Genomic DNA, 10,071 nt, shown 5'->3' with positions numbered 1-10,071 from the left:
AGCCTCCATGTCCAACAGATCACACTTCACACCAAACATGTGATTATCTGGAGTTTATTTATTGTGCTGCATCGCTGACAGAAAGTGTAATTAATACAACAGGAAATATTGCATCGTTCTTAAATATACAAATATTCCATATAAACTGATGTACGGCAGGAAAACTTATGGCTGCAGGAAATATAAAGTGCACGAAGACGAAGAGTCGAAACAGTGAGGAAACTAAACGGTATGGCTTTTTAAAGACACGACACCAAACACAGGGAGTGACGGCTTCTTCTTTAAAAGAAAGGAATGAGAAAATTAAGTGAATCTAATTAAAACACAGCAGATGCGTTAAAGGTATGTGTGTCTTAAACTACACAGTAAAGGAACTGTAGGAACCTCCACACGTCCTCGTTCAACCTGACGTCTTCTAACCAACTCAAATAATCTCCCTTAATGCAAACAGTCACCCTGGTCTACCCCAGTGCATGCTGGGAAAGGCTCCTCAGACTGACTGTTGGTTTGTATCTGCGACTGTTTAAGGCAGAAAAGCTGAATTAAGACACCGTCGATGTTTTTACTGTCGCCAAGACGGCAGCCAACAGCTTCAGTCACGTCCTCAGAAATTAAATTATACAAAGACTTAAATAGATTCTTTTAGGTCAAAGACAGAAACACAAGACAACCTTTTTTTTTTTTTAACAACCAAAAACTGACTTGACTTGTTTTGAATGTTGGTTTCTGTCTTGTTGAAATAAAAGCCGACAGCTCGACATCATGAACAAACTTAGCAAAGTTTCATCGGTCCTGTCGACCTCCAGCCAGATGTTTATGGAAGCCTGTTTCTGCCCAGAGGAATAAAAGTTACAGACACACCACATTATTAGACACGTTCTGGATTATTGTGTTTAAGCGATGAGGTCCAGATGTTTTGGGCCGGTCGAACATTTGAAGTACTTATTAATCTGAATATTATAACTCACTGTTCCATAATTTTTCTTCTGGTTCTGATATAAGTTTCACCAATTTTCATATTTTTTTTAAATCACTCTTGTTTTGTGTCCCGTCCTGGAGGAATAAATAAAATCAAACTAACGCAACATGAATGTGAAACATCTGGACCACAGAAGGTTTTAGCGGCAGTAAAAAGACTTCTGAAGTGGTTAAATATTAAAAAGTACAAGATCAGTAACAAACTCTGCGACGCTAAGCATTTAATATCTGTTCTGGAGTCTGGTTTACTTTTATAGAAGCTGCTTTCTGCCAAGAGGAAGAAAATAAATGAAGAAGGAATCTGAATAACTGACAGAATGATGACGAGATTAATTTAACACGACTTAGAGATACAAATGTTTTGCGCCGATCAAACACAAAAACTGAATCTTATAATTACCTTTTTATTCCCATCAGTTTGTTGGTTCGTCAGCAGAATTACACAAAAAGTACTGGAGGTGTCTTTACGGACCTTGTGGAGGACGGGTCCCGGTCCAGACAGATTATGAGACGGATCCAAAACATTTTTCTCGAGTAAACAGGAAATTATTCGGCCATTTTCTTTAGTTTCTGGAGGAATAACATGAGAACAGTCTCCTGCAGAGCCCAGTAAAACTGAGCAGTGTAACATGTTGTATTTAAGCTCAACTGAACACAAAGGGACTGCTGGTCTTGGTGGATCTGGTCGATATTTTTACATATTTAGATCCTATTTGATTATTTGATTATTTCATTTTCTCACCTTTCCTGACTGAAATGTGCTTCCATAGTTTTTGCTTTCAGTTTGACATCTTGCTATCAGCTGTCACGGATGTTTTGTACAGAAGAGAATCAGGACGTCTTTAAAACAACGACAACAACAACAACAACAACAACAAAAAGGGGAAAAAAAAAAAAGAAGAGTTCTGACTTTTTCTCCAATCTTGAGATTTAAGTCACAAACCAGAACTCTGAGGCCTGGATCCTCTCCTGCAGTTTTTCTATAAGGAGGAATAAATAAAACTAAAAATGTGAAATATCCAGAGCAGGAAAGCTTTGAGCTGCAGTAATATGAGCCTTTGCACAGCGCTGTCTCTCTAAATGTGCGGCTGTTAAATATGTGAGTGAGCAGAAGATAAAACTGAAGGAAAACAGACGCTGACGAGCTGCAGACGCTTCACATCAGGAGGAAACACCAGAGAACGATCCCACTCGTCATCTCCGGTCCGTCACAGCGATTCTTCCTCCTGACTTGATATTAATGAGCAAACCGTCGGAGAGTTCTCTGCACACAAAGGCAGGAAAGATTTACCAGCTCTTCTTCTGTGGTTTGTGTTTTCTGTCTCCTCTCTGCTGCCGATCTTCTGTTTCTTCTTCACGCCTGGTCTCAGGTCAGACGTCACACATTTGAAATATCAGATAAAACCGTCTTAGTGTCGGTACATTTTCAAATGGAGACACACTGATGATAATCTGTGAAGCGACTGACCTTCCACCATCACCGCTCCGCCTCACGCCTCCATCTGTGGAGGAAGAGGAGGCGGAGGAGGAGGAGGAGGAGGAGGAGGAGGTGGAGGAGACTTCTGCTGTGCTGGTGGTGGTTGCTCCTTGGTGGGAGCGTAGTAAAGCTCCAGAGGCTTCCGGACCTTCCAGTACTTCTCATTCACCAGCTCCAGAGTCAGAGAGCCGTTCAGCGTCTGAGAGGGAAGGAGAGGAGAGTCAGAAGTCAGAACTGTTCATCTTTGGGTTTGTTCTGTTGGTCCGACTCAACATGAACATGAAGAAGAGACAAAGTGAGCTGCAGCTTTAAGACACCAGCTTGTTTTCTCCACAGCTGTTGAACTGTCCTGCATGTTCAGTGTTTGATACTCAAATAAACTTGTTTTTCTTCAGAATCGCTGGCTTGTCTTTCCTTTCTGTGTCTGCTCTGCTGACTGTCTTACTCAGATGTAAGTTTTATAAAAGTCGCCCCAAAAACACACAGAACAGCATGTGAGCTGTTATTGGTGGAGGCTTGTTAATGATGTGACCTTGTTGATCCTGATGTCTTACAAGCTTTTACAGAACTACAGCATCAGCAGGCCAGCGAGTGTCATTACATGTCAGTGAGGACAGACTGTCCAGTACAGTCGATAACAGAAGGACAGCCCACTCAGATAAAGTCAAGACGCTAAGAAAGACGCCAAGAGTCAGAAAAGGAGAAAATACCATCGATAAATCTGTTCACGTGAAGCTGAAACATTTTTTTAACCTTTGAAAATCCTCCACTTTGATTTTGTGACTGGTTGTAACGTATCTGAGGCGACAGATGAGTGAACACTCACAGAGAACTGTCCTCCTCTCGTCAGGATATAGATGGTGTACTGTTTCTCACTGATGCTGTTCAGACCGGATCCTTCTCCACTTCCTGTTCTTCCCTCAGCTCCTCCTCCTCCCTCCTCTCTTCCTCTGTCCTCCGTCTCTCCATTGGTCTGTCCTTCCTCCAGAGCGATGCGCAGAGCGAGATATTTAGACAGATGGTCCACGGTGGCGTTGGCTGTCGTCTTCACGAACCTGCAGAGAAAAAAAACAACATTTTGATGAGAAATGACAGGAAGGAACTGACGGTGAATCAGTTTAACAGTTGGACTCATGACTCCAGTCTCACCTGGTCTGGTTGTAGTCCTGGCCGTGGACCAGCTGTGGGTGTGGTCTGAACACCAGCTCGATCTCAGAGCCCGGCCCCTCTTTGTGGCGTCTCAGTGGAGGGGTGTGGCTGCCGCTGTCTGCCTCGCCCCCCGAGCCGTCGTCCGACGCCCTCGGCCTCTTGCGGCTCGGCCCGGCCTCTGAGGGGGTCTGACCCGAGGGGTGAGGGGTGTGTGAGGGGGCGGAGTCATGAGACAGGTGTGAGCGAGCGTCGCCGTTGTCCTCCCCACCGCTGAAGGTGGTGTTGTCGCTCTCCTGAGTCGGCTTCTTCACCCGGTGGTTCCTGCAGAGCGGAGGTGAAAACATCAGCTGCTGACACATCATGATGTAACGATCTAATCAATCAATCAATGAATCTATCAATCATTGTCAACGTCATCACCGGGGCGCCGCTGTGCCTTTGGGTTTAAGACATGAACTAACTCATCCCCCATCACTGACGGTGTTCGAGCTTTAGGCCGGTCTTTAAAACTACACAGCTGTTGTTCCATCACCTGCCGCCAACGTTAGCTCGCTGACCTTAACGATGCTAACTCTGGCTAGCTAACATGAGTAAACAGTAGAGACTCTAACATTAATCTGTCTGCGCCCCCCGTCTTCTCCCCTTTCCTTCCCCCACCTCTCGGACCTATAGCGGGCCTGCTGCCGGAGCCCCTCCTCGATGCTGGAGCTCAGCGCCTCCTTGTTGTGCAGCCGGTTGAGTCGCTCCAGCACGCGGCGCTGGTGGGCCTCGTACTCGTCCCGGCTCGGGTAGATCTTTGAGATCAGAGCGTCGAAGTTTGAGTCTCGGCGCAGCGAACGCCTCGAGACGAGCTTCTTCCTGCAGGTCGGACACTCTTTGTTCCTGAGGAGGGAGCAGATACGATTAATGTGACACGGTGTTGATTCTTCGTATTACGTTTCTGCACAGTATCACTGACAGAATATGTGGATTTTAAATACACTGCAATAAAAGTTTGACTCAAGGCAGTAGCTTGTGATTTCAAGCATTTTCATGATTTTCTGCTCTGTTAAATTAAAGTGTCCAGAACACCGCAGTATAAACCCAAGCAGCACAATTCATCTGAAAAAAATATGAAACACAAACACAAGTGTAGCAGGGCTGCAGCCAGTGATGAGATTCACTGTTTGGTCAGAAAATTATGATCAGTGTTTCAAAAAGTCTAAGAAAATCCTCAAGCTAAAGACATTCTCAGTGTGTCGGTTGCCATGGCGTCATGCTCACCCGGATCGCAGCGCGGTGACGATGCAGTCGGAGCAGAAGCGATGCAGACACTCTTTGGTCGTCATGGTGTTCTTCAGCATGTCCAGACAGATGGGACACATCAGCTCGCTGTGCAGAGAGCGAGGAGACACGGCCACCTCCGTCCCATCCATGATCGCCTCCTGAACACACACACACACACACTTTTATAACAACATTACATCACATATTACAGTTACCACGGGTGAATCACGTGATATGAAGGATCCTAAAAATTATGTTTGGCCAACTTTCCCAGAGCAGATGGAGAAGGAGAGAGAGATGAGTTCAGTTCTGGGTGGAACTGCAGACGGAGACACTACGAGAGGACGTCACGTAAATATTTCTTATGTTGATTTTCAGGTGAGGTCGAAAAAGCAAAAACAATCACTGCTTTTGAATGTCGCCTCCTAATGTTCACCAACAGCACCGTCACCTCACAGCGAGATGGGTTTGATTCCCGGCCGTGTGTGTTTACATGAGATGTATGTTTTGATAATTCAGCTGCACAGTGGCTGCCTTCATAAATACAGAGAGAAAGTTCCACCATGTTGTGTTAGACATAAACACACACACACACACACACACACACACACACACACACACACACACACACACACACACACAGGTTTACCTGAGGGCTCCTGTGCAGCTCGTACAGACTCAGCTCCCAGGTTTTACTGGGAGTAATGTTCACTGGAGCCGCCATGATGGCTGAACACCACCGTCGTCACCGACTGACAGAGAAAGAGAACACACATTAACACACCTGCACACCTGTACACCTGTACCTGTGAGGCACAGATGGCTTGAGGCAGACTGAGACCTCACACTGTAATATTACAGTTTATTTCAGTCTGCAGCTGATCAGACTCAGGATTCAGATCGCTGCAGTCTGCAGGATCATGATCATGTTTTCATGTGTTTACAAGCACCTGAATCTGAGACTGGTTGTGTTAAACGAGCCTTTTATGTCTTCAGAGGAGCGAGTCCTCTTCTTCTACAGTGGCCCAGAAGGGACAAACCAGAATATAGTGCACATTGATTTTACAAGACCTTTTCATATTTTATTCAGTTCTTAATCTTCCCTGACTGCATCCCGACCTGCAGAATCTTTACTGATCTGTTCTGATGTTGTGTTTGTTGTTATGAATCAAATATGTTGTGTGTGACTCACTTCCTGTCTGAGGTTTAACACAGAGATGATAAAATCAAGTTATTATTATTATTATTATTATTATTATTATTATTATTATTATAACAAACAGCTCACATCCAGGTAGATGAAACTGAACATTTTCTCTCTTTTTTTTTTCTCTTTGTTTTTCATCTTTACATGGGGTTTGTTGTTGATAACAACATGTGGAATAACACCAGCTGCTTCCTTTAAGGTGAATCATTAAATTAGATCAGATCTGCACACATGATCAGATGTTAGAGGGTCCGAGCTGCTGCAGTTTCTCTCTGGAGGAGGATGTGAAACATGACATCAACACAACAGACACCTGGATGTCCTGAAGTGACCTGATGAGGAGCAACATGAAGCTCAGACAAGTTCAGAAACACACAGTAACACATGAGGAAGTCATCAGAGGAGGATTTATGGACTCTGTGAGCAGATTATCTCTCTTCTCGTGGATCGACGTTCAAACTTCCTGCAGGGAGCAAACCGGGACTCTTCTGCTCGGTTTCAAATCAATACACAAGTTTGTAAAGTTGCGTTTGTGTCCGGGGTGAAAAAAACACAGAACAAACTGCGTGTAATATCCCGCGGACACTTTACAGTAGAGAGGAGAAAAGCAGGAAATCAAAAGCAGAAACTCACCTGACGGTTAAACTGACGGACAGCTGACCGGAGCTGACACGACCCCCTCCCCGGCACAAACACACAACACAGCCGCACAAAAAAAACTACTTAATTACTCGCTCCAGTTACACACTGTGGGGATTACTTCCTGCCCGAGGCGCTACACTGTCGGCTGAGTAGGTTTTAAAGACGGCTGCGTGTGAACGAAGAGGAAAAACACGACATAAAGATCGAGAACGCGACATTTTTCGAGCCCCACCTGCTAGCTAACATTAGCTGTGGCCATCTTTCTTCTTCTTCTCCCCGGAACAACTGCTGCTCTCCCCGGCTGCTCGGCGGACGCATCGCCGCTCTGTCAGCGGTGGTGACATCCAGCGGTCAGTCGGGGAACTACAACTGAAAATTTAAAATCAAGTATGAGACATCAGATAGATAGATAGATAGATAGATAGATAGATAGATAGATAGATAGATAGATAGATAGATAGATAGATAGATAGATAGATAATAAACCGTGGAGCCAAATTCTTGTTAACGTTACCAGCTGCTGCATCTTCATGCAAGTTTTGCAAACATTTTTAGGCTTTATTGCTGAAACACATATTGCGTATGGCAGAAATACAGTAATGAATGAGGAGAGCTGGACTCTGTGTCTATAACATCAATGCTAACATCGACACAGTGTTTACCTGATGTCGACTTTTAATTGGAAGATGTCGGGCACATTATCATTCAAAGTTCATTCAGATCATATTGTTGTTGCTGTTTAGATTCACCCTGACCCAGATTCAAAAGATGTACCATGTGTTTATGTATGTCTGCACAGAGCTCATCCTACAGTCTTGTTTTGTATGATGACAGATAAAAGGGTCTCGTAGAGGAAAACAAACTTGTCTGGAATGGAGACACAGCACAGGGTGAGGCCAACCTGGATGAGCTCTGTAGCAGGGACAAGCATTATAATGAGGTAAATAAAAGTTTAGAAGCCAGCATTTAGATTTGCAAAGGTCGATGGTCTTAAAGGCCTCTTGGGGAGTAAGAGAGAAGCAGGACAGAAGGCCTCTCAGCAGCCCCAGTTTGTCTGTTTCAGTCCAGCCATTTTGGGCCAGTGGTTCCACCTTTACAATCTCCCTACCTTGAGGTTGTGGCGAATCAGGGAGGGGGGACTACTGCTCTCAGGGCCGCTGGCAGTCGCCAGCTCCCAGGACAAGATGATCTCCAAAAGCCACCCCAGCTGTTTATTTTCAAAGGGTTAGTGGGCCATGAACTGGGGCCCTGGACACCTGACCTGATGTTTGCCACGACCCTAACAGCTCCCTCGCAAGTCTCCACACGGCACTGGAACACCGCCCACCGTTGGTTATCGTCACTGGTCGCACCATGAGTCGTGCTACAGGAGTCCAAAAATCAGACTGTTCAAAGAAAACAGAGATCGGATGGATCAATACAGACATGTTTCTGGACCGGGGAATCACTAACCAGATGAGCTCGGTTCAGTTTATAGCAGGGAAGTAATTCCCCGGTCATGTTTCTGGACCAGGGAACTACTTCACTGCTATAAACTGACACCAGCTCGTCTCCTCGGTGGGTTCTGGCCATGAAATCTTTACTTTGTTTAATGTCTGACTTGAAGGAACTTTTCACAACTGTTTAGATAAAGTCGAGAGTTGGAACCACAGATTCAACCAAACAGAATGAGGCAAAAATTCATTGATCATTCCTTTATTGATAGAGCAATTAGCATGTTCATTTGAGAACTCAGGGTAGTGCAATCACAAACATTCCTAATTAAAATAGTGATAATTATATTGAGTATAATTCCTTTAAACTATATGATTATTAAAATGATAAATAAATGAGAATTTGTAATCTTTTGCATAAGAACAATGATTTGTTATTTTTTCTGTTATGAATACAATAAATAGCATAATTTAAACCTACATAAACAAATATATCAGCTGTTTGCCTCTGTTATTGATTCTTGAAAGAGTTTATTAATATTTTGATTTACCCGGAGTCAGAGGACTGATCGACCCTTCCTCTCCATTCTGAACACATTTTCATAGACATAAACATGATACATGATACATTTGACAAGTAAAATAATAAATATATCATTGTACTGGACAGTCCATCAGTCCTGATGCAGCCGTGTCATGTTGCTCTTTACAGCAGGACAGCAGCCATGACAGCCACTGTGACAGAAATCAGACCCATCTTGTTGTTGACTGCGGCTGCTGTTGTTGTGTTGGATCCGTCTCCTGCTGCAGTTTCAGCTCCGGTTGTTGTTTCTGCTGGTGCTGCCGTTGTTGCTGCGTTACTGGAGGGAGCTCTCGACACTGCTGCTTCAGCTGCTGCCGCCGCTGCCTCGGCAGACGCTGCTGCCGCCTGCATTGTTGACGTCATGGCGGCTGCTAGGTCTGCTGCGTCTGCTGCTGAAGTTGCTCCTGCTGCCTCTGCTGCTGTCTCTGCTGCTGCTTTTGCTGCCATTGCTGTTGCTTTTGCCATCGCTGCCACCACCTGCGCCTCTGCGACTGATGCTGCTGTTGACCCCGGGTTGTCTGATAACATCTTCTGCAGTTCTTCTGCTGCCTCTGCTGCCTCTGCGGCCACAGTTTTGGCAGCTTCTACAGCTTCAGACATTGTTTCTGGTGTTGCTTTGGCAGATGCTGCATTTTCTGCTGCTTTTGCTGCCGTCTCTGCTGCATTTGCTGATTTTAATGCCGACACAGCTATCTGTGCTGCTTCTGGCGATGCTGATGCTGCTTGTATCGCCGCTCGTGATGCTGCATCTGCTGCTTCAGCTGCTTTTCTTGCTGCAGCTGTTGCTGTGCTCACTGGAGCTAACCCTGCAGCAACTAAGTTTGCAGCGTTTGCTGCTTCTTTTGAAGCTTTTGCTGCATTTCCTGCTGCTTCAAATGCTTCTGGTCCAGCAGCTAGAGCTGCTGCTGAGGCTGCTGCTGCAGCCGATGCTGCTGCTGCCGTAGAGCTGACCACCGCTGCTTCCTTTGCTTTATCTGCTCCTGTTGCTGCAGGTGTTCCAGATGTGCTTGCCTGTGGTGCTGCAGTCGCTGGTCGTGGTGTTGCATCAGGGGTTGTTCCTTCAGGTGCCTTTGATAAAGCAGATTCTGCTGTTTTTGCTGCTTCTGCTGCAGCGTTTGCTGCTGATGCCATTAATCCTGGTATCTCTGCGGCTGCAGCTTCTGGCACTTTTTCTGCTACCTTTGCATTTGCTTCTGTGAAATTAGCCACAGTTCCTGCGATGTCCATTGCTGATTTCACTGCCTCTGTCATTTCTCCTGCTTCCTCTGCTGTGACTGCTGATATTGACTCTAATGTTCCTTTTGCTGCTGCTGCTGCTGTTTTTGCAGCTTCTGCA

General features: G+C 45.3%; 1 protein-coding gene across 3 annotated transcripts; it reads right to left on the bottom strand.

Annotated features, from left to right (window-relative positions):
- Positions 1-38: 38 nt before the first annotated feature.
- On the bottom strand, positions 39-7,012 carry LOC119017151 (E3 ubiquitin-protein ligase RING2-A-like). Of its 3 annotated transcripts, XM_037093614.1 has the most exons (8): positions 6,711-7,007; positions 5,520-5,622; positions 4,868-5,028; positions 4,262-4,486; positions 3,605-3,925; positions 3,282-3,510; positions 2,447-2,654; positions 39-2,338 (listed from the first exon to the last, which is right to left on the bottom strand). In XM_037093614.1, the coding sequence occupies exons 2-7, from the start codon at positions 5,592-5,594 to the stop codon at positions 2,469-2,471; spliced, it is 1,197 nt and encodes a 398-aa protein (XP_036949509.1). In that variant the 5' UTR covers positions 5,595-5,622; positions 6,711-7,007; the 3' UTR covers positions 39-2,338; positions 2,447-2,468. The 3 variants fall into 3 exon arrangements, with proteins under 3 accessions (XP_036949509.1, XP_036949510.1, XP_036949511.1); XM_037093615.1 differs by having other exon boundaries at positions 39-2,654; positions 6,952-7,012; XM_037093616.1 differs by having other exon boundaries at positions 39-2,654; positions 4,271-4,486.
- Between the last annotated feature and the right edge of the window lie 3,059 nt (positions 7,013-10,071).

The sequence above is a fragment of the Acanthopagrus latus genome, chromosome 3 (assembly GCF_904848185.1).
Source record: "Acanthopagrus latus isolate v.2019 chromosome 3, fAcaLat1.1, whole genome shotgun sequence".
Taxonomy (NCBI): Eukaryota; Metazoa; Chordata; class Actinopteri; order Spariformes; family Sparidae; genus Acanthopagrus; species Acanthopagrus latus.
Note: the sequence above shows the minus strand (reverse complement) of the source record. Positions and strands in the feature narration are given on the sequence as shown.